This window comes from Pipra filicauda, unplaced genomic scaffold, assembly GCF_003945595.2.
Source record: "Pipra filicauda isolate LSUMZ 115617 unplaced genomic scaffold, ASM394559v2 scaffold347_size1265977_pilon, whole genome shotgun sequence".
Lineage (NCBI taxonomy): Eukaryota > Metazoa > Chordata > Aves > Passeriformes > Pipridae > Pipra > Pipra filicauda.
In genome coordinates, this window is record NW_024104473.1 from 552,427 (window position 1) to 576,812 (window position 24,386).

A 24,386-nucleotide genomic window follows, 5' to 3' on the forward strand; every position below is an offset into this window, starting at 1 on the left:
GGTCGCCACTTCTGCCCCTTCACGGAATTCTCAGAGGAATGCCGTTTGGAACTGACAGCCAGAGGGATGCAAGGAGACAAGGGTGCAGAGAAGCTTCTCTACTGGTCATGCTGCTCACAGGAGGAGTCCCAGGAAGGTTGGCTATACGAACATTCCAGTTGGGACATACAGTGAAATTCACCCCTCAGCTTCCAAAAAAAACTAAGATAGGGTATCTGAAGACAGCCGATAAAGAAGGAATAATCTACCTATTATCTGGGCTGCAGCACAAAGGAAAAAGAGAGTAAATGCCACCTGCTACCTGCAAACTGGAGAGGTAATGAAACACTCTCTTACCTGGATCTACTGGTTTACAGGCACAAGAGTAATGTGTGATATAGTCCACCTTGAACTCGGAGTTGATGGGATAATGATCCGCCAGCTTGATCATCTTCTTGAAAGCATCATAAATGAAGATGAAGCTGATCAGGGAGGAAAATCCTTCTTCAGTGAAGCGGGTGAAGTACTTGACCAGGAAGCTGGCATCGGTGGCCACGAGAACGAGACACTGGAAGGCTGACCAGAGGCCGATCCAGAGGCGGAACTCCAGGTAGTCAAAGTCATTGTCCCTGCAACAAGACAGGGGTGGCAAGAAAGGAAAACATTGATCAGGAAGTACAAAGCAGATGTTATGTGGAATGAAGCTGTGTTGGGGAAGCTGAGACAGGACATAAAGAAAAGGTTCTCCCCCCAGAGGGTGGTCGGGCACCAGAACAGGCTCCCCAGGGAAGTAATCATGGCACCAAGCCTGAGAGAGCTCAAGGAGCATCTGGACAATGCTCTCAGTCATATGGTTTAGTTTTAGGTAGTCCTGCCAGGAGCAGGGAGTTGGACTTGCTGATCCTTGCAGGTCTCTTCCAACTTGGGATGTTCTGTGATCCTGTGACAAACCCTGGTGCCAGGACTGGCAAGCTGAGGAGAACCACGGAGCCAACTGCACTGTTCCCTCCTGGGAACGATGGCCCTGTGTTTGCCGCTCGAGGCTGCAGTGCCATGCAGGCACAGAGTCCAAAGGTGGGCTTTTAGGAGTGAATAAGTGCCAAAAGGGGACACTGGCACAGATAAGGACCTGCCAGGGAGGTTACTGTCTGTTCTGGGAAAGGAAGGGAGTGGGAGGTACTGGGGCTGGCAGCCCCAGCCCTGGAAGCCAAGGAGCCCTGGCCTGGGAGAGGGTAAGAAGCAAGTAAGAAACAAAGTGATTTAAAAAAAGAGAAGGAGAAAAAATAATAACAAAAGACCCCAGTGACAGCTTTGAAATATCCGGAGTCTGTGCCTGAGGGGGCAGGAGCTGCCATCCACGTGAAAGCAGCTGGCAGGAGCCCAGGTACACCCTGGCTGCACACCACTGAAGAACTTCAAAGACTTTCAAACTATATTAGTTTGGCTTTTACCCCTCAAATTCCTGCAGCATGTCTGAAGCTGACAGAGCAGGTGGAAAAGCACTGTGTCCTGTAGCATCGCTCCCCCCACGCTGGCACCATGGAACACCTAAAGCCAGGCACATGTCTGGGTCCACAAGGTGCTTTTAGGAATCCCTCCATACACACACACACAAGTCACACTTCAAATGAGTCAGTAGATGGGAAGTCTTTCTAATTTTGCTCCCAGGAGGGAACAGCACGTTGTGAATAGGAACAACCACAAATGCATTACAGAAAAATCACAGTCCTCGGTTCCAATTTCCTTGTGAGAAAGGCTCCCTTTGAAAACTCCTGCCTTTCTGCTCCGGCAGGTTGTTAGGACAATGGTTTTTATAACCACCACCTCCTCCTCAGGTTAAAAATAACCACCTTCTCCCTGCCAAAACAGTACAAAGTGCTTTTCCATCTTGCTTTTTTCCTGCTGTGTGCTGCACCTGGGCTGTGCCATGCCTGCCACATGCCAACAGGTGCAGCATGCCCATTCCTGACTCTATTCATTTATTCCAGCCAAAATAAGAAAAGAAAGGTGCTCCCCTCTTGTTCCACTGTGGAGCTCGCAACCCTTTGGCAGCTTACAGTTTCCCTCTCTGGGATAATTAATTTTTCATCTCTTTTCCTAGCCCCTATTCCCTCCCTATGTGTAGGAACACAAGTCCTGCACAACCTGCAATGCCATGAACATGGGCTGCAAGGGATTTGGGGTGTATTCTGTGTAACCTAAAATGATCTCCTCGCAAAACACAGGCCCAAGGATCAGCAGCCCTATGCATAAAATCATCCATGACACCACTGATTCCCTTAGGGATTCCTGTGTATTTTCCTGGTATTGCAGATGTGGGACTGGTAAATGAGCACACCTAACAAAATGGGCTCCCTTTGGCTCTGGGTGTCAGCTATCAACAAAGGGGAGGGAGCAGAACCTCTTTATACCAGTTAAATGGAAAAAATCCAAGAGCCTTTACTGCAGGAAAGCTCCACTGCGGAATTCTGGGGGCTGTTTCTATCACAGGCACTTTTGCTTTCACAAATGATAGTGATTATTTCAAACTATTAGAGATTTAAGGTCAAATTTTTGGTAACCTTGAGACCCGCAGGATTTCGTTAGTGAAGACCTGGATTGATTTCTTTGCTCCTGTGGGAAATCCAGAGCAGCCAGGGAAGCAGTGGCTGGGAGGAGCAGCACACTGTAACTAGAGCAAATCGCTCATGGAGGACTGAACTGGCCAAGGATTTCTTTCCAGGAGGCCTCACGGAGACAGGCAGCCACACACCGGGCAGCGCCCTGGGACATGCGTGCCGGGAAAATCCCTGATGTGATTGCACTGGATCTCAAGAGGGAACAACGACATGTTTCATTTCGTGCACTAAATCCCCTCCTTCCCCACCGCCAGGCAGCTCATTCTCTGGCTGGGATTTCATTACCATGGGACATTCCTCCCCCCCCGCCCTCTCCCCCCACGTACTCACTTGCTGAAGTTGAAGAGGAGCCGCTCAAAGACCAGGACGGGCCCTGTGCTGCTCAGAATGGTGAGGGGCTGACCAGCCAAAAGGCAAAATATGGCGCCGGTGACAGCCGTGCCCAGGAAGCTCTCCAACACGCCCTGCGGACACACGGCACAAGGGTCACTTCTGCTGCAGAACCCTTTAGAAATGAGCAGTTCTGCCGGTGACCGGCCGTGGGCTGCAAGAGAAGAGCATCCTCTGCCTCTCCTGCAGCTCACACTGAGATGTGTTGGTCCCACACAATCCACAGTTACTCCGGATAACCACCAACCCCCCTTGGATATCTGAGTTCCACAGGTTATCAACGCTATATATTGTATCTTATATTTGACAAGGGGGGGGAGAGCATTTTCAAGGACCACTTAAAGGATTTCAGAACTCCTGGAACATTCAAGGGCAGGTTGGATGGGGCTTGGAGCAACCTGGTTTAGTGGAAGGCGTCCCTGCCCGTGGCAGAGGGGTCAGAACCAGACTCCTTTGTGGTTCCTTCCAACCCAAACCACTGTATCATTCTATGATCTTCCAAGCCTTTGACAGTAAAGAGACACGTCTGCGTGACTCCTCAAACAGCTGTAGCAGAGCGTGGCTACAGGATGGCACCGAAATCCCCCCGGACAACGGACATGGGATATTTTCTCTCTCCAACTGAGCAGACATTTCCTAGATAAACAACCTGCCTCTCTTTCAAGTCACTGGTTTAGTAAGTAAGACACAAACCAAACAAGGTTGTTTCACCCAGAAGCCACGTGTTAAGACCCAACTTCATCAGATGTCACCAGCAAGCCATAAATTCCATACTTAACGAGCTCTACAATTACCTTTGGCACGCGTGGCAAAGCAGCTTGGCTGGAGAAGGATAGAACAGCACACTTGGTGCATTCTTGGATTTTCATGTCCAGCTGTAGCTGGACAATGTCTACTTTTAAAATGAAAAATGTAGATGAAATATAAATGGCAATAAAATGTGATTACTGGCCGAGTGTGCAGAACGTGCTGATCTTACCTCATTTACTCTTAATCTATTTACACTTGACTGAGTTTTAAAGGAGTAATAAGAGCATCATCTTCTACTGAATAGGACGTGCAGCCATCAGTATTACCCTCTCCAGGAACATGTTCCCAACAACCCGGGGTGGATTTAACCCCAGGCTTATTTGCATGGCTGGAGCTGTGTGAACCAGCAGCCTCATTAATGCCACACATGTTAATTAACAGCACATGCAGATCCTTCCTTCCATCCATGATACGCCGCAGGGATGGGGCTGCAGTTTTCCTGACTTATCAGGGGTATTGTGAAGAATTTAAGTCCAGCTTTGTGTCTCTCTTCCTTGGAAAGACACAAATCAGTGTTTACACTGAGGAAAGTAATATTTGCTGGCTGCCTCTGGGGGACTTGTGAGGATGAGCCGGTTGCTCCCGGGTGAGGAACGGCATCCACACAGCCGATCCCCTCCGCTCCTCTGGTATTACTCATGGAGAGGGCCCTTGCGGCCAGCGCATCTGGAATCTCTTTTCCCTACATTCTTCCACGTGTCTGAAGCTAAGAATAGTGTCCTTTCGCAGAAACACAGAACTCTGGAGCGAGCTGTTAAGGAAGCACCGGCCGGAGCAGCTCCCGGGACAGGCAGCAGGGATGAGCCGTGCTCAGGGCCTGTCCCAGCAGCAGCCACATCACTCTTTGCAGCCAACAACACACAGGAACTGTGATGTGGTAGACACAAAAATACCGTTTTTCTTTTTTTGCTACTTGATAATACACGTTCACAGGGTACAAAGGTAACAGAAGAGGCTTTTGGCCACTCACAATAAAGCGATTCTAAACTTGGAATCGGGTAACATTTCCCCTTTCTCCTTCTAATTTAAAGACTGCACCTCATTCAGAAGCAGAGCAGACAGGCTTTGCTCTGCTACCCAGTGACAGCCCAGTGCTGCTCACTGATGGGTCCCAGAGGCCCCTCCGTTCCTGACTTCCATGAGTCTCAGAAAAGGCAAACAGTCAGCACAGGGGAGAAGGAAGTTTGGTACTCCACAGGCTGCTGGATCTTCCTCTAGCCTGTAATTCATCACAGGGAAGCACAAAGCTCCAGATACACGCCCTCCTTTTCTATGTTTAACTTAATTAAACCTGCTTAAATTAGTAATTTAGTCACTGTCACTACAATCTTAATTATTGTTAGGAGATTTGATGTGGCTGCACTGAATCTGTCTAAATACAACCTCCTGTTTTTCCTATTATTCCACTAACATGAAGCCCCTATGGCATTGTTAATGCAGAATCCCTTTCTAGCCCGAGCTATCCTTTGAAGCCCCAACTCTTGCCTTGTCCGCTGATCCAGCCTGCCCATGGATATGCCAGCTGGTTCTCAGGATCTCCCACTACTTCAAAATTCATCTTTCTAAAAACCTTACAGTTCTCTCCTGTGTCACATCTCCTGATTTACTCGCTTTCCTATGAATTTTAGGATGTTTTTTTCACCAGAGAGACAGAAGCCCAGGGATTGTAGGAGTCAGGCAGAGGATTCAGACATGGAAAGTCTGAATCAGACTTAGCAAACTTATTTGGACTGAAATGGTACAACTGAGAGCAGATCAGAGGAACTTCTCTCTAGGGAAGGAGCAAACACCTTCTCCACCTCCTGGCCTGCTTTTAATCACCATTTAAGGTAACTCCTGGACAGTCTGTCAAAGGACAGCCAATGACAGCAGAGAAAGCAGTAAAAACGCAGGACAACTCCATTATTGTATCCAGAATTCCAGCTCTGTGGGTGCCCAAACGCTCCTCTGACTGGACAGTAAGAATGAAATGCTGTTTGTTGGTTCTGAAAGCTCTTGCTCACCTGCATGTTCTCCGTAGCATCCCCAAGCAATCCCCCAAAAGTGATGGCGTTGGTGACAGTGGCCAGGTAGATAAAGAGGATGGCTGAGAGGGCCTGGATGTTTAAAGCGTCGTAGAAGTCGCTGGCGAAGAACGGTGCTTTTCTCTTTATGTCTTTGATCAAGCCCCCACAGAATCTGCAAGGACAAGAAAGAGGAGACTCGTGAAAAATGTTTTACAGTGAAAGTCACCATGATAAGCCATCAGAGACACTGCCAGCAATGAGGTATTATCTCAAAGGAGTGAGATCACCACATTACACACAGTCTTACTGCAGCTGTGGTGGTCCAGGAATATCAGAGATAATGCTGTAAAGATAGATAATATCTTGAACATGCGATGCAGCTGGAAAGAGACAAATTTCAGGAACACAAGCCCTGCTAAAACAGACCACTACAGTTTGCAGTTCAGGAAGCTTGTCTGTTGGGTTTTTTTCTCCAACTATATTAGTTGATGTAATAAAATAGATTAACTCTGGTCTACATCCCTGACTAAATTTCTCCACATGGCAGACACCATGGCTGGGCGAGCCAAACAATCTGCTACATGGAAAAATGCTTCAAATTGTTAACCAGCAAAAGAACTGGATGTAAAAACACACAGGAAATAATCTTGGAGAACAAGGGAACTCACTTGCAGACATGCCTTTTTGTACGATGCCAGACAAGACAGCATTTAACTCTTATAAACTCCACGTGGCTCTGACGTTGCCAGCTTGAAACATGTGTCTGTTGAGCCTCTTGTTCCCCTGCTCACAGCTCCCCACCAACACCAGGACTGCTCTGACATGGTGGCAGACAGGTACATGTCACCTTCTGTCCTTTTTAATGACTTTTTAACCCTTGGACCCACCTGCCCGTGCGCTGCAGCTCCTCGCAGTCCCCGTGGCCCCCGCCGCCGTGCCCTCCGTCGTGAGGGGTGTCCCCGTTCATCTGCAGGTTCTCCCCACCCGAGTACATGTTCTTCCTGGGCAAGAACGCGGCGTGTCAGAAGGACCAAGCAGAACACAGCTACATTGTTATGTGCCTGTATCACCTTAAAAGGTACAGAACTGCAGGAACATCCTCCCTCCAGCTACTAAGGAAGACCTGAAAATACCTCCAGGACTTTCTAAATATGGACAGACAGCTGCAGGTCACTCAATAAATACCCCTGGTGCGACCAAAGCACCGGCTCTTCCCATCGGCTTTTCAGACCTGATGCCCACTGTCCTTCATCATGGACACTGTCTCCTGCTATTACCTCTTATCCGAAGAAGGGAGAGACTTGGGAGGCTCTATCCTAATGGCTGGATCCCATTCCCCAGGGGGGAGCACAATGACTTCATCCAGAAACTCATCGATGCCCGCAATCAGGTCCTGCCGGTCCTTGGCTTTATAGGCAATGTCGTGGAATACCTGCAAGGAAAAGAGAGATTTCATATGGAATAGGTTTGCATCTTCTGTAGCCCAGACTCCAGAGGCAACTGCCTAGTTATATTCTACAAAACCAACTTAATTCCTTCTCAAAAACCTCTGAAGAAGTATCAGGACATTTGGCATGAGGAGGTGTGACCCTCAGAAAAGCCCCTTCCTTCAGATGGACAATGACAAAGATTCTTTCTTGCAGGCATGTTTCTAATTTTAAGCAAAACGTACATTTCTAACCTTTAACAATTTTACTAAAGCAATCATGTATTTCTTTATCCAAAAAAAGAGTTTTCCTCTACAGAAGGAGTTTCAATTTGAGAAGACACTTTTACAAAGCCGCCTACTTAGTCTATCAAACCCAGGTTCATTTTCAATTCCGTGACACAGAAATAATGACACCACTGGAAGCGTGGCTGTGGGATACAGGGATGGTGGAATGGGACACAAGGCACAGACCACAACAGAATTAATTCAACAATTAATTCACAGTTGATTTGCAAGAGTGACTGCCAGCAGGAAAACACACGGGGTGCACAAACGCCTCCTCTAGTCACGCTTTTACAAAACCATGAGGCCAGAGGCAATAACTATGTCCACAGATGGAATCAGGAGGTGACATCTGGATATTCCGGCTTTACGTGAATGCTCATTCATGTCGACCAGTCTGGGGAAATGGATATCATTACCTGGGAGAACTCCTTTTCCATGGGAGATGCCAAGACACCTACCTCATCTGACATCAGTGTGGCAATGGCTCGGCCGATCTCATGGTAGGACTTTGCTTTGCCCTTCGGTCCCAGCAGAATGAAGAGAAATCTGACAAAACCAAGAGATTGTTCCCATTTAGTATGGCAAAACAAATTGCTTATTATTTATACAACATCTAGACAGAACTATGACTTCAAAAAGCAGCCAGCGGCCTCCAGCTACCTCAGGAGTAGGTTACACCCTGCGGCCCATCATGTCCCGTGCAACACACAAAGCCTGTCCACCTCCACAGGGACTTGTTTCGTGGAACCACAGAATAGTTTGGGTTGGAAATGACCCTATGATACTGAAAAGCAGCAGAAACAAACTTCTTAACACCAATCTGAGGGTGTCAAAAAGGGCATTCTTTGTTCGGTGCTGGACGTTCGGAGGACAGCTCCTCTAATCGAACGTGCCAAACGACAGATAGACAGGACTCTTTATTACACAAAGCATTTACATATTCATTAGATATTCTTGCTTAATGCATATTCATTAGGTTGCTTTATATAGTCACATCCCTACTGGAAGTCCTTTTTCGGTCCTTCCGGGTCTTCTTTGTCATCTGGACCTCAGTTCTTGAGCAGGCACAGCATCACTGTGTTTCACCAAAAACTGTAACGTTTGTTCTTTATCTTGTTTGGGTACACAGAGCTTAGTTTACATCCTGTTTGTTTGAGTTACATCCCTTATCTAATTCTCTAGGACTTCTCTAAGATGATATTGCTCCTTATTTGGGCACTCTGGGATACCGTGAGTAAAGTTTCTATTTCTCTTATCACCTAAATGCCATTTAGTTCCAACCCCTGACATCTTCCACTAATCCAAGTTGCTCCAAGCCCCATCCAACTTGGCCTTGGACACTTAATTTCTTACATAATCTCTCTGCACAGCAACTACATCCAAGTCACTGCTGATGAGCTGGAAAAACACCATGATATGAAACCTTTGTCAGTGCAAACACACAGATGAAATAACCTCACCAGAAGTACCTCTCCCATTCCAAGCACTGGATTAAGTATTATTTTAGCTCCCTAAATCAAAATATTGTGAGGTACTAAGTCAAATGGCTTATGAGGAGTATTATATCCAAACAAGTAGACTTTCTATTTAAAAAATTTAGAGTCCTATAAAAAAAAAAAAGGCAGCAAGTGATAGGACAGGATCCATAAATACATACTGATTGGCATTACTACATAACACTTCTTACTCGAGTTCTTCGCAAGGCGTTCAAGTGTTTTACTTGAGGTTCACGTGGAGGTGAGTAAGCCACACACACCCAGGTTATGTCCCCTGCTCTCCTCCCACCTCCTGGAACTTTCCCTATTTCACCAGTTATTATAAAACAACATTCAAGACAAACTGTTCCTCAGCCAACTCTTTCCAAACTCCAGGATGCAACTTAGCCAAATATATGAATTTTAAAAAAGGAGTTCATAACTTCAGGAGTTGCTGCTTGGCATTCTCTCGGTGCTCTGGGGGAACCAGGCATTTTCATAAGAGTCTTCTGCAATAATTCCATCAGCTGGATCTCTTCCAGCACAGAGCAGCAGCACCTGAATGCTCCTGCACTACTAAAACACTCTTGGAAAACAAGCAGTATGTGGCATTTTCCAAATTCTTTGTCCTAATTCAGCAATGGGACGTACAAGCCCAGTAACCTTGGATTAGGGGGTGGACATCGTGCTATGGTCAGTCCAGGAGACAGGGTCGTCCCATGTCCCATCCCCTCGTCCTTGTCCTCAAAACAAGAAAAAAAAGAGGAAGAGCAACTAAACCAAGATGCGAGTCCAGCCTGCTCATCCATGCCTCCAGCCTGCAGCAAGAGAAGCAACTTCATAAGGGTTAAAGGCACCTGAACAAAGTAAGGTCAGACAAGTCCTAGAGGAAAGGTGCCTTTGCAGTGAAAAGCTTCAGTCAGGAGGCCTGAGAGGAGAACCTGATGTTGGATCTGCCACACGCTTCCCAGGTGACCTTTGGGCAAGTTACTTCACTTCATCTGAGACCTGCAGACACAGGCCTTTCCCAGCACTGCACACCAGACTGTGCAAGTCTGTGCAGCTTATCTTCACAAACATCTCCTCCTTGCTCATTCCCCTTCGTTTTCCCCATTATCATTCCATTAACCAGCAGCCTTGAACGCGGGACTGCCCATTTCTCTGAGGAAAACACAGAGCTCCTTCTCTTGTGCTGTCTTGGCAGCAGCCATGCCCAAGCCATGCTGCAAGCTCAGGGCTTCTCCAAATGAGGAGTCCTGAGTGCTGTGGGATTAAATCTGACGTGAGAAAACCAAAAGTTTTAAAAGGTTTTTATCAATCTGACCAGTAAAAAGAAAGTTCAGGAAAGTCTGGGATATCTCAATTCCTATTGCATCTCCCTGATTTTTATTACTAGGGCTGTATGAAAACACCTGGTGGAGCTAATTTTTCTGGGGAGTTTGTGAGATCTTCCTGGTTTCTTTTAAGTAAAAATTTGCTTTTAAGTAAAGGAAATACTTAAAATGCTTTGCAAGAAACCAAGAAGGAAAAAAGTGCCCAGCTTGGACGGTGTGGTGTCCACGACTTTACCAGGAAATCGATAATTTAACAAGATAAGAGGAGAAGCCCCAGGGGAGAGAGGGGTGGGCATGCCAGAGGCTCCAGTTGCAGCATCCTGTGGAGTCTGCGGGCTTAAAGTGCAGGTTCACAGCAGGAACCGGGGCATGGGAGGAGATGCTCCATCACAGCTCCTCGGGCCCTGAGGGGATTTCCTTGATTGAATTTCGAAGGATGCAGCCATTGCAAATGGCTCTTCATCACTCATGAAAGCCATCTAATGAGCCTCCCTGCTTTGATTAGGGCCAGCATTTGCTTTGGAGGACAGCAAATGGATAATACTATTTCCTGGGAAAAATGCTGGCATGGAAGGACATATTGCCTTGATTAACGCTATTGAGTCATGAGGCTGCCCAGCAATCCTGGATTCAACTTCCCAGCTCCCACCACCACAGCAAACAATACCTAATTCTACATCTGTGGAAAAGCACTCGGAGGCGAGTTTAAAAAACAGAGTCAGTGGGATTGCACTTGGGAGCTGAAATAGTGAAGCACACAGAGCCCAGGAATGCTGAGGAATGAGTAACCTGCTACAAAATGAAGCCTCTTCTGTGTCCCCACACTCCTACCCGAATACCCAGCGTGTGCAAACAGTTGCTGACGTGGCTGTAAGAAACCACTTCATGAAAATCCAAGACATACAAACACTGCTACTACAATTAAAGGGCAAAGCTAGATGCTCTTTTCCCTTTGTTTGGTACACAGAAACAAGGCACAGATTATTCCAAGAGCCGCCTAACTTCCATTCCGTGCAAGGGCTGTGATATTCCTATGAATTCACACAGGGCAGTTCAGACAGCCAGGCATATTCAAGCAGTGACTTCAAATATTTAAGAACACAAGATACATTGCGGTTTGTGAGACTCAGATCAACTTGCAACACGAGCCACAATAAATAAAATATTTATCTGACATTTTTCCCTCAGCCATTATGCGTTACAAATCCACCAGCCCCAACAGAATTGTATGTCTCAGATTATCCAAATATATTTTTGCCCCAGCAGGGACAGAACGGAATCCTTCATCTGATCTGAGCTGAAGAGGAACAATATGTACAGCAAAAATGTGCAGAGGGAATCTGAGATCCGTACAGAAAGGGCAGGAAGAAAGCCCCAGGTGTTAAATGTGACACTGATAGTGCCCTTTACTACTGAGCTGCTAAGTTTCTGTAATGTTTTACTTATAACCAGACTCAGGACCTGAAAATTATGAAGCAGTATCAGTGAGTTTTGTTACTTTACGCCACCAATCCTGACCGGTATCCATGTCACAGGATGGAAAGCAGTGGATAAGACCTCCTTCTGACCTGGTGTTTTTACTGTGAGAGGTTTTTTACTGTAAGAGGCAGGTCCCTGGGGGCTGGTTCCCTTACCGGGTGGGCACGGGGACCTCGGTGAGTGCTCCCAGCATGACGGCCTGCTGCAGTCGCACGAAGGCGATGAAGGGGCTCTCCAGGAAATCCACCTCCCCCACCAGCACGTTGGAGGCCTCAGCGTCACGGGGCAACTTCTTCATGAATTTGTTCTTCAGCTGCAGCAGTGAAAGAGGAAGGAAAAGAAAACTGAGTGGTGTTAGGCATGTTCTTCTCGTACTTCTGTACTGCTTCTCTGCACCTCTGTACTCTAAGCGCGCGCACTCCACGACGCACATCCTCAGGCTGACAAAGGTCAGCTAATTCCAACTCTGGAGAAATGTCATCAACAGGGAATGGGAGAACGCTGTGGCAGCAGCCACTGAGTTCTAAAAATCAGCCTCTGCGAGACACCTTTGTCTGAAATTCGGCAGCGGCAGAATTAATTTGGAGTTGGAGGCTTCTGAAAGCCCTGCCCTTAGCTGGTTCCCAATCCGCCCTCTCTCCCTGGGTGACCTCTGGAGATGCTCTGTGTGTGCCTGGTGAAGGGTGAATGGAGAGAGAGGATGTACTGCCAGGAACACTAAGGGGGCAGGGACTGAACTGGGCTATGAATCCCTAATGAGCTGCGCCAGGCAACTCAAGGAAGGAGAAAAATGGAAAAAGTCTCAGGAAAAGGCATCAATTGATTAAGCAGGAAGAAACTGCTGGAACCATCCTAACCCTGCATGCTTCAGTCAGGATCACCACCAGAGGAAACAGTAAATAAGCATCAAGGAGCTCTGTGGAGGAATCCTGAAAAGTGCTACCAGTTCTTTCATAGACAGTGTTTGGGAGGATAGTGGTGATTAAAAAAACAATGGGAAGGTGGCAAATCCACTTGGCCAACGTTGCTGAACAAGGATGGTTCGGCAACACCAGGCCTGGTTTGAACACATGGCCCAAACCCAGGTGATTTTCTGAGCCAGAACTGACCTGCAGAGTCTCCACTCCTGTGACTGCCCAGCTCCCGATGCCAAAGGCTCTGGCCCCTTCAGTCTCCCCTGGCCCAGCACAGCAAACTACCATGACTAATTTCAAAGAGCTGCTATTATAGTGGGGGTTTTTAGCTCCAAATGAGTTTTACAGCACCACTCACCACTTCCTTAAATCATTTATCAGACAGGTGATGGGAAGGGTGCAGTCAGCACTTAAAATCCATTTGAACCGTTCTCTGAAGCAGCTTTGGAAAGATTTAAGTCCTCAGCAGCACCCGGGAGCAGGGAGCTTCACCTCCCCCTGCACTCTGCCAAATTGAGCATCCTTCCAACCTGACCACTAGTGCTGAAGGCCGCAGGTCCCCAGCACTGCAGTTGCAAAAAGGCACAGCAACCTGAAAATTCCAATTTCCTTAAATGTACACTCCAATCATCATCACTTCGGATCGATCGGAAATGAAAGCAGCTCCTAAGTACACACTCCTAAGTAGCACTTAAGGAAGGTTAATTCCCCCAGGAATTTGAACCCGCCTCTGTCTCTCTGCTTTTTGTATCTGCTCACATATAGCTTATAGTCTTTCCCATAACTTATTCCATGAACACCTGACTCAAGGGGGACCTTCCAGGCTGCTCCATCACCCAGGGATACTTTAGCAGCGCACTGTGGATATGGGGAGAAACCAGGCAAGCAAAACTGCTCTCTGCACCACGAAAAAGGGCCAAAGTAAAGGAAATCCCAGTTAACTAAACTTCCTGGAAACTCTTCCTTCTCTCCAGAAAGGTGGTAGTGATCTGTACTGGAAAACAATAATTTCCACTGGAGCTCCATGGAGTGAAAGTAGGTCACCCAGGCTGACAGACCTCAAAATTGGGAATGTCTGCTTGCAACTGTGGAGGTGAGGAGATGTTCAAACAGGAAAAGCAGTGAATGGCTCCCACTATCAATCACTGGACTGCATTCCCAAGAGTGGGATCCTGCCAGTGCCCTCCCCATCTACTAGTCCCCGGGAAAGGCAGGAGGGTTTCTCTCAACAAGGCCAATTTCTTTTTTAACTGCAGTGCTGGCTTTGGCACAGATCCCCTGTTGATATGGAAACACTGCTTTGAATACACAGTGCCCACACCACAACAAATAGGGAGGGTTTTGTGCCTCCCTCTCACTGACCACATTCATTCAGAGCCAGGTTTGTCCCAATTCCAAGCCCTTGGGAAGCGGAGATAACGCCATGTCAGGAAACTCCCCGTATATCAACATACATTCCCTTTCTATATGCTGTTGCATCAGCTCAGGAATAGCAGGTCCCTGGGAAAACAGATTTTCTTTCATGTTCCTTCATTTTACATGTTGAGCACTGGAGGAGTCCTGGTGGTTCAGCCACTCAGAGGTGCCAAGGACATTCTAATAGAGCACGGCCAAAGGATTTCTCACGGGAGGAGGGACCGGAGTGGGGACAGCAGTAGGAACTTCCCCAGTCTCCTATGGTTTGCTGGCACCATGGCACCAGAGGACTCCTTTCAACCCCTTTGCTTCACACATAAGCTGAAAAAAAGAGCTTTAAATGTTTTTTGAATTACTGAGCTGTGACTGCCCCATTCTTGGAAGCGTCCAAGGCCAGGCTGGATGGGGCTTGGAGCAACCTGGGATAATGGAATGTGTCCCTGTCCACGGAAGGGTTGCGGAACAAGATGAGCTTTAAGGTCCCTTCCAACTCAAACCAGTCTGGGATTCTGTGAATACAGAGTTAAAGAAAATCTTGATCCAAGAGCTTGACCTTCAAGAGCTGCAGGAATTCTACTGCCGTGAGAAGTCCTGGTTTTACGGACATGGCACTGACACCACTGATGCATCTGGCAGCAGAGAGCTGGGAGTCCAGGAGAGAGCAAGAAGCCTAGATGCTCATGTATTAATTAGAAAACAGAAGAGAAGTATAAATTGTCCCAAGTGCCACTACTTGTCTCTCCAGCTGTGAATGCCCAGGCCATTACCTGCAGCCAACATCTCCTAAAATAAAACAAATGGAGGCAAATGCCTTCTCCGTGCTGCGACCTCAGGAGCAGTGCTCTGCCAACACAAACACAATGAAAGGGAATACAGCTCCTCTTCCCTAATTATCCTTATAAAACTCCAAACAAGCCCAAAGCAAAGACATGACAAAACAGCAACCCCCAAGTCTGTGGGCCGCTACTGAAGCTCTTTCTCATCGGAGCGGTTTGAGTCAGGGCCCTGCCGGCTCCTGCAGGACGCTGGGGATGCTGAGCCAGCCTCTTTGCAATCCCAAAGGATCAAGCCATCATTCCCATGGCAGAGAGAGCTGGCTGATGCAAACTACCTGATTCAGTATTCATAAATAACACCCCTGAGCCAGGCAGAGCTGCCTGGCACTGCTGGGAGAGCAGCAGGAGGGATGAGTCTGGGAGGATTCTCTGACAGCTCAGATCTCTGACAGGCAACTGTCCAAGGGGCACGAGCCCATGTGAAACCTGAACCTTACAACATATCCAGAGCAAAGGAGCAGGGAAGCCACAGATTAAAGGAATAATCTGGCTACAAAATACCTATACTGTTAATTGCACCATTCCAAATAGCATTAAAGGTTGCAAAACTGAAAATTAAGGATGTAGGAAGTCAGGGAAGTTCCCAAAGGTACAGATAAGTTAGCTCAAAGCCTTCCTTCCTTTAAAGCATGGGGACACAATCCTCTATCTCTGCAAAACCAGGGACTGATTAAGGATGTAGGAAGGCAGTCCTGCTCCAAGCAACTGTTGTCAACTGACCTCACCGGCTGCAGTTCTTACTCACATGAGTAAATAAAAATTGGAATATTCTGTGTCTCCAGCAGACTCCCACCTCCCTGTATGGCCTCACTAACTGTCCAGTTCCCAGATGGGATGCCTGAATAACAAAAGCCAGTCACTCTGCTGCCAAAGCAAGAAAACCTGTTCCCTTTCCAGCTCCTGTTGTGGAAACATGATGGATTATTGCTGTGCCCCCCGTACGGCACGCTGAGTTCTGCTCAAGGGAGTTGCCAGGCATCACCACAATGCCACAAACTTTATCAAGGCAGGAGTCTGAGTCAGTCAGCAACAAAAACTGAGCTCTAAGGTGATTTCTCAAGGCGTAGGGGACATGGCTCCCAGTGTGCAAAGTTCATCAGCAGGACACAGGCTAATTAACTGAGAGGCTTTTTGGAACTCGACACTTATCAAGTAATGGTTCTGACGACCAACAGCCAGGCATTATCTACATTGGAAGTTAAAAACTTTGGAGCGTGCTCCCAAACTGGATTTATTAACAGATTTTCCTATTAGTGTTACCAAAACGTCTATTTTTATACCCAATTCTCCACAAGAAGTCCATTATCTGTATGGCCAGAGACACTGGAGCAGGAGGGGCAATGGGGCCTGTCTGCACTGCTGAGAGCTGTGAAGCTGCTGCAATGTTCAGCCCCAGCTTCGGGCTGGTCTAGCTATAAAACCCCAGTTATAATGGGATTAAAAATATAAACCAGCAGTCTGTCCAACAACAAAAAGCTGTTTTACAATCTTCCTCTTTCCCCAGGTGTGGCTATGTGAATTTAAAGGAAACCAGGTATTTTAGAAACCCGGTCAGTACAGATGAGGCTACAACACTGCATGACACTGAGGTCAGTGCAAAACACTCTGCCCCCCTTCTCTTTCCATGAAAGTATATTTATTTATGTGAATATCTATTTATTTTTAAAATATTTAATTACTCTGACCTCACTTTTCTACCTTGATTATGTTGCTGTGTCCCTTTAAGGTTGTACCTACAGACGGTTGTGACCAGCCATTGTTGAAGGACTGGAGTCATTCTCAACTGGCCAGCAATGCTGTCTTACCCAAATAATTTTCCAAAGGGACTCTCATTTGCATTCGGAATCACCATGGGACTAGGGAATGCTGAAAGACGCGGGCAAAAAAAGGGATTCTCCGAAAGAAACAGCCAAGCTTTGAGAATAACCCACTTTTTGAACCCAGACAAAAGGTTTTTTGAAACTTGCACAGAGACCTCATTCAGCCACCAGTTTTCTAAGAGTTGGAATAAACTCACTCTTACCCCTCAGAGCCGGCAGCCTTCGGAAAGGACGGAAGCACAGACAAAGACAGCCCGTACGCCACAGCACAAACATTACCCTAGTCTAAGAAAGGGGTCAGATCCATGGAGACTCGGTACTAAAGGCCAATTTTACTTCATTACTCCACTTTGGAGCTGCTCTTCCATGTCACCTGTCAGCACAGTCACCTTCCCTGTTCCACCAGCTGCTGTAGCAGGGACACGTGCCCCCTGCGTGCTCCTGCTCTATCCCATAGTCCCTGTGAACACTCATCCTGGGGTGTTGCAGGACCCTTGTAATCCTTCAGGAGGAAGAGGATCAGAACTCCATCAGGCCATGGATATTTTCCCTCCCTTCTCATGGCTATCAGCAAGAGGCAGTCTATGTGGTGTCACTTGCTTCAGACCTTGTAAGAGTTTAACCTGCTGTTTTCAAGGGCTGGTGCTTAAAAAGCGGAGGATCCAGTCAGAGGGCTCAAAAATGCTTGTTCACCCTCTTCTTTTTCCATGCTAAAGTACAGAGAGCCCTTTCCTCAACACCCAGCTCCTCTCCATACACATCCTCAAGTGAAGGCTGGACCTGGAGCTTACCTGGTCCTTCTCAGGCTTGTCTGAGATGTCGTTCAGGCTGGTGGAAGTCAGGTTTCGGTGAGCCATGGCTGGGCTGCCTGTAGGAACAAGGCCAACACAAGTTAAAGCACCTGTTTGGATCTGGTCAGAACACAGAGGCTCAGGCTACAGCAACACCTTTCCTTGGGAGGTTGATGGGGGGAATTCCAGACCCTGACAGGCTGCTTTCTGTCACTTGATGTGGCACATGGGAGATTTAAGATGCTAATGCTCCGTCATCTCCGACTCACAGCGTTCCTGTGACTCCCAGGACAGCAAAAGAGTCCAATGACCTTCCATAACTCCTGCCTGTGGGAGAAAAAGCAAAGCAGCACCAGGCTGCTGACACTGATGGTACTGGGTCACCCAGGACCCACCACAAATCCATCCCTCCACAGAGCTGGGACCTTCCAAGGGTGCAAATCCCTCACCTCAGTTCTTCTACGTGGATGGCACCTGCCCTCCTCAGCATCCCAGACACTGTACACAGCTCACACAGAGAGGGAGAGTGGCAGCTCCTGGTCCTTCACAACAGCCCCTAATAAACATCTCCCTCACTCCAGTGAGCCCCTTAAGTAAGCTCATGAACCTTAAGCAATGCACTGATTAGAACAACATGTGCACCACACTGACAGGACAAAAGTCACCAATTCCTGACATCAAATTCACCAGGGAGGCGGAGACAATCCCCAGAGACACAGTAGAATAAATAAATAAATAAACCCCAAACCGACCAAAACACAAACAAATAAGCGACAAACAAGTATGCTTTGAGACAATATTGACTTGATATTCACACTAAAAGGAATGTCCAAGTTCTCAGTGCTCATCAGCTCCCAGCACAAACAAACTCAATAATAAAGCAGCACCGGGAGTGAAAAACCGAAGGAGTGGGAAGAAAAAGCTCTGGACTCCCCGGAGCTGGGTTTTCTTTACAACACGTGGGTAGACTGAAAGTATTCCTTCTTGTGAGCCACCTGGAACCACACTATACCTGCTGTGTGTTCCTGCCACGTCCAGGAACATTGGCACATTGGCACAGCTGAAGCCAAGCGCAATTAGATAAATCAGATGTTACAAAAGGCACAACAGTCCAACTCATCCCTGAGAGATCAAGCCGACAGCCTATTTTTGAGGTTAATTTATATGGAAGTTAAAATATTCAAACCCCTTTAACTGCTAAAGAATACTTCTCTAGATGAAAAAAATGCCACCAGAGAGCTTAGACCTCCCTCAGAAGGGGAGCATGGCCTGACCCACCTGCTTCATTCCAGATGAAAGAAAAAAGGAAAACAGAGCAAAACAGAGCAGTGGAGAGGACAGTGGGGATAACAGAAACAGCCAGAGCAGCCCCATTCCCCACGGAACACATCCATGCTTTTCCCATTGTTAGTGCAGCAGCAAGCGTTAGGAGCCCGGCTGGGGCAAGTTCCCTCTTCCTCTCCTGGCCCCCAGCCCTGAGCCCACCCTGAGCCCTGCCCAGGACTTACTGAGCCATCCCACGCTGGGGCTGCGCTGCACTCCCAGTTCATCATCCAAGGTGCGGGTGGCCAGGCAGGGCACGGAGCTCTCGAGCGGGCTGCGTGCTTGTGCCCGGCAAGCAGGAGACAGGAGCAGCAGCAAAGAGCAGGAAGAGAGCAAAGGGGAAAAGTTAAAAGAAAGGAAAATGAAATTATGCGAGGAAGAAAGGCTGGAGCAGCAGCAGGGGGGAAGCCAGGCAAGGAGAGAGTTCGATGCGCACACTGCGGTGATCAAAGCCCACTCATTTAGATCCTAACATCTCCTCCGCAGCTCCATCTTGGCAGGGCTGGAGCCAGCTTTCCATCCCCGGTGTCTAAAATTGAGGCATCTCAGAAGCAGATCTCAAGGAAGCGAGTGAGCAGCTGCAGTGCTGGTGGTGCTGAGCATCCCAGGATGCAGCACCATCAGTAACAAGAGGTTTTTGACAACAAAAATCAGGTCACGTCCCTGTAGGAGCCAATTTTGAGCACCCTGACCCCATGCATACATACCAGGCACACCAATCTGGGCTTGGAGATGCCCACCTTAGTCTGCAAAGCTTCCAGTCATGCCAATACGTACACTGGTAGGGGTTTTCCAAGCCTTCCTTGGAAAACATCTCATTTCTGACTTCAACTCCTCTCCTCTGTGCTGATATTATTCAGCTGGTGCCATTGCTAACTCTCTAAAGGGACTGAGGGTGCAGTTCATGTGAAAAAAAACATCACTGAACTGACTAAAGCTGAACCCAGAGGAGCTGTGGCTGCCCCATCCCTGGAAGTGTCCAAGTTCAGGTTGGACAGGGCTTGGAGCAACCTGGGATAGTGGAATACACAGAATAAAGACTCCAGAGAAGTTTTCACCTGTAGCCAGGTACCCTCCTCTCTGTGCCTCAGCCAGCACTGTGCAGACAGCCTGTTATTTCAAGTCAAGTGTTTCCAAACCCCTCTGGCAGCACAGTGTGAACTAACACGGCTCAGGAGGAGTTTGGGCAGCACAGGCAGCACCCACGCAGTGATGGGATCGTGCCATTATTTATGGTGGTTGAACACACACACTTAAAACACATCGCAGTTTTCTACAGCCTCTGCCAGTTTGGGTTTAGTAGGAGTGGATCGTTTTCTCACTTGCCAAAGGCTCCCACAGGTGTTAAATTATACAAAACGCTGGCAGGCACGAAGCTCTGAAAGAAGAATGTCAAAAATGGATAGCAAATGTCATCACAGAGGGCTGGTAAATATCAATCAGGCAGACCTCGGGCACCTGCAGAAGGGACAGTGACCACACAGCCCATGTTATACTGTGGCAAAGCCCAAGGTGTGCCAGCTGGAGAGCTCCAGCCCAGGTGTTACGTACTGCTCCAGGACATGGGCTGTGCCAGGAAGGGACACAAAGAACTTGTACAAAGCCACTCAACAAAACCAGACATGCACCTGTCAAAAATCCCTGCAGGAGTTCCATCAACATGAACAATCAACATGTGTAAATAAGAACATTTTGGAGCCCCTGAGACTTCAGTTCTTTAGGTGCTCTGAACTAAGTGAGGTACAGGCACTTCAGGATCTTCGAGAGCCAAGGCCCAGGGGCTATTTCCAGATTTCAGATCTAACAAATAGATCCCATCCCTGGAAGTGTCCAAGGCCAGGTTGGACAGGCTTGGAGTAGCCTGGTCTGGTGGAAGGTGTCCCTGCTGAGCCGGGCAGCAGCAACACCAGCCCATAAAGCTGTTGTACCTGGGGAGGAGGATGCTCAGAGGGTCCCACAGACCCAGAGGCAGCATCAATATCGGATGGAGTTTCACTGACACTGAAGTGAAAGCGAACACCTACCTGGAAAGGAACTCGAGGGAAATTTAGGAGCGCTTGGGGCTGGAGGCATGTGCATTACGGTGATTAGCCATGTTGAGAGACAGCTGCACTCCTGTTGGCCTCATTAAATTTTTATCTGTCTAAAGGACATGAGAGGCACTCATTGAATCTGAGGCAGAACTTGATCGAACACGTTCTGGAGTTACTGTTTCATTAAAGTGTAAATAATAAATAACAGTAACAACTATTCATGAGGTATTTCCCTCTGTATGTCAGTCTCGCCCTCCTAAAGTATCAAAGCACTTGAATTGTCATGGAATATAATGTGTTATATATAAACATCTCAGGTGGGGGAACAGAGGCAGAACAACACGAAAGGAGTGGCTGAAGGCCAGAGCCAGGATAGAACTCCTGGAGATTAGTCCAACTTGAACCAGGACCTGCGAAGCCCTTTCAAACAAGAACGAGAAATGAATGACCTGGATTTTAGGTGATTTCAAAGTAAAGGATGCCCAGAGCCATGAAAAATGAGCAAGGGCTGAGTGAAAACGTGAGGGCTCATCTGGCCATGCTGAGCCCTTCCCCAGAGCCAGAATTTCCTTGCAGTGCTTCCCAGAACCCAGTCCCTCCTGCAGGGATATTCACCTAGAACATTCCCTCGGTTCACGTTATTGCATGTTCAGGTTACTTGCTCAATGACTGTGTTATCCAGGCACTCGTACATGACAAGAGGCATCATCAAGAGCAATAAATATTCTCCACAGGCACATACACTCCTGTTGCAAAAGGAAAGGACGATCCAAAGTAGGAAATATTAATGCAGTGTGATAATAGGTTAGGGAGAGGTGTTAGGGTGAGTTGTAGCAGCAGAACGCAGCAAGCTCAGAGGCCTTCAGTGGAGCAAGAAGAAAATAATTTCTTCACTTGCTTTTGTTCCTGGGTATTTTAAAATGGCAACATTTAGCCCAATTTCCAGACTGCCACAGGAGACAGTTGAGAGGCTCAAAACTCCTCTTTTTTCATTACCATGAGTAAGAAGACCCCAAATCTCCATGCAGGGGCAAGTACAGTCAGTGCCCAGGCCTCTGTAGCTGTCTGCATCCACACACACACTCTCATTTAGGGACACCACTACCAACACAGCACTACCTATTACACCCTTTTTAGAGACAAAAAGAGACGTAGTCACGACACACACCACAAAACCATTTCAGGACGAATAAAGCAAGATGGAAATCAGCTTTACCCCACTGGACAATGATTGTACAGCAATAAAATGCAAGCTAGATATTACTGCCAGCTCATTTTTGATTCGGAGTGCCACCGACACCGTCTGTTACAGACACGGAACGTGCATGGAAGCTTCGCCTCTGCCCAAACATTTCGGGTGATCGGCCTTTCAGGTCCAGGTCCCATCAGAGTTTTTTGTAAACCCCTCTTTCCTGTCGCTGCTCCTACATCATCTCCTCCACGCAGCTGGAAGGGCATCCCTCTGCCTTCCCCAGCTGCTGCCTCCTGCCCTCCTGTCCCTCTCAGTCCAGTGAAGATGTGGTTAGAGCGCCGTGCCAGGGCCAAAGCAGCCTCCAGAGCCCACTGCTGATGTGCCATCAGCACGGGTCTCGCTATGCTACTCGGGGTTAGAGAAGCATTGTCAGGGCCACGCAGTTAGTTCTGGGCTGGGCTGGGTGGGTTGCCGTGACAGGGAAGGCTATAGCCACTTAGCCTCTGCATTACCATTATCGGGGTTGGAAAACATCCTACTTGCACTGGAGACGGTCTTTCCAATGTCAGCCAGCGAGCGCAGGTTGGATTTCTTGGTCTGGTGCCGGTGCTTCCTGAGCAGCGTGTAGGTGACCTTGTCCTTCAGTTCGGGTTTCAACAGCCCCGTCTCGATCTGATTGTCAACGATCATCTCTGTGGCAGGCACAGGAAGGGCAGGGGAGAGGAGGGCAAAATTAACCACAGAGCTCAAAACTCAGCTGCTTCCAGGGAGAGCAGGGAGAGGGGGACGGATTGTTTTCACCCCACCTTTTTGAGGGCTTTGCTCCCCATCTCAAAACCAGGTTTTATTTTTCTGGGAGTCTTTTTTAGACACTTCTTTGGAAAAGTAACACAAGCATTTCCATCCAGCGTGAGCCACCAACACACAGGTATTGCACTGAGACTTCCTTTTCTATTTCCTACATGCCACAAATCCTATTTCAAATCACCTGTACCCAGGGTAAGCTGGTTCTTAGTTTGGAAGGGAATCAGCTCTGAGCCTAGATTTTCATGAAGAAGCTACAACTCCGTGGCAAGTGCCATTGTGCTCCCAAAAATCACATGGAAAAACCTCTATCGGATTCAACAAGGTCTGAGTTCACCTCACGGGCCCCCAGTAAAACCTAATCTCAGGACAGGAAAAAATGCTGGAGATGAGCAACTAATTAAATCATTCACTTGCAGGACTGAAGCGATGGCAACTATGAGCGGCAGAACTTGCTCTAATTGCCACAGGATGAGTTACATGGCTTTGCCTTTCACAGAATCACCAGGAGAAAAGGCTCCCAGCCCCCTCGAAGCCTGCTCACTTCCCACCAATTCCCTCCTTTCTGCTGCCCTATCCCAGAGGAAAAAGGCAAAAAGGTCACCAGATGTATGAAGGATCTCCACTGCGCATTAAATCTCACACGAAGTCATTCCTTGATGACTTGAATTCACGCGCTGTCCCCCGAGGGCAAGTGGCAGCTCTTATTTGTCTGCTGGTAACTTTTATTTGTGCTAATAATAAAAGTTATGGGAAGGGGGAGGCAGGACACACATCACATTTGCTAACTCAGTGAGTCAGAAAGTCATCCTCTGCGTGCTGCCCAAGAATTAGTACCTCTCCAAATGCCTAGGGAAGAGACTAGTTGTTCCTCCCAAATTAGGACAGGGTGGGTACATGCACGTAGGTACCTTTACACAAAATGTTCAGGAAAAGGTTGATTTTTGTAAAGTGTCATTTTTCTATAGCTTTCCTTGTACATGGCTTTGGTTAGTGATTTTTGGAATATTTTCTTCAGAACCTTCATTAAGTTTATCCTTCTCTATCTGGCATCTTCCTTTCCCTCTTCTTGACATAACACAAACAACAAAGAGAGCTTTTCTTTGGAGTTTTCCTTTCCTACGTGTCACTACCAGACACTAGCCAAGTGATCGTGATTAAATCATCCTGGAAATCCAGTCCTGGACATCCCTACCTGTCTGATTAAGGGTCTGGACCAGCAAAAATACCCTGCTCAGGATGGTGTCACAGTGTCACAGCAACAGCAGTCACTGACGTGTAATTTAATCTCCCAGGAATTAGATTTAATTTGGAAATTGAAGCAGGAGATTGAAGGTGACATCTCAAAGGGACTTGAAAAGGAAATCTAATGTTTGAGGGTTTAAGGTTCCAGACCACGGACATCAGCTGCTGCTTCTGAAGCAGGTTCAGCTTCAGCCTAAAAGTTCAGAG

General features: G+C 47.7%; 1 protein-coding gene across 5 annotated transcripts in view; it reads right to left on the reverse strand.

The window, feature by feature from the left end:
• The window catches only part of SLC4A4 (solute carrier family 4 member 4), a 133,326-nt gene that overhangs the window by 21,477 nt on the left and 87,463 nt on the right, over nt 1–24,386 (reverse strand). For 3 of the 5 annotated variants that reach the window (XM_039384335.1, XM_039384336.1, XM_039384338.1), the window contains 9 exons: nt 22,643–22,822; nt 17,583–17,659; nt 11,961–12,118; nt 7,976–8,063; nt 7,081–7,235; nt 6,691–6,804; nt 5,801–5,975; nt 2,928–3,061; nt 337–608 (listed from right to left, as the gene is read on the reverse strand). In XM_039384335.1, the coding sequence (XP_039240269.1) occupies nt 337–608; nt 2,928–3,061; nt 5,801–5,975; nt 6,691–6,804; nt 7,081–7,235; nt 7,976–8,063; nt 11,961–12,118; nt 17,583–17,659; nt 22,643–22,822 (1,353 nt within the window). Of the gene's footprint in view, nt 1–336; nt 609–2,927; nt 3,062–5,800; nt 5,976–6,690; nt 6,805–7,080; nt 7,236–7,975; nt 8,064–11,960; nt 12,119–17,582; nt 17,660–19,090; nt 19,187–20,929; nt 21,000–22,642; nt 22,823–24,386 lie in introns of those variants that run through there. The other 2 variants (XM_039384339.1, XM_039384337.1) reach the window with 2 other exon arrangements.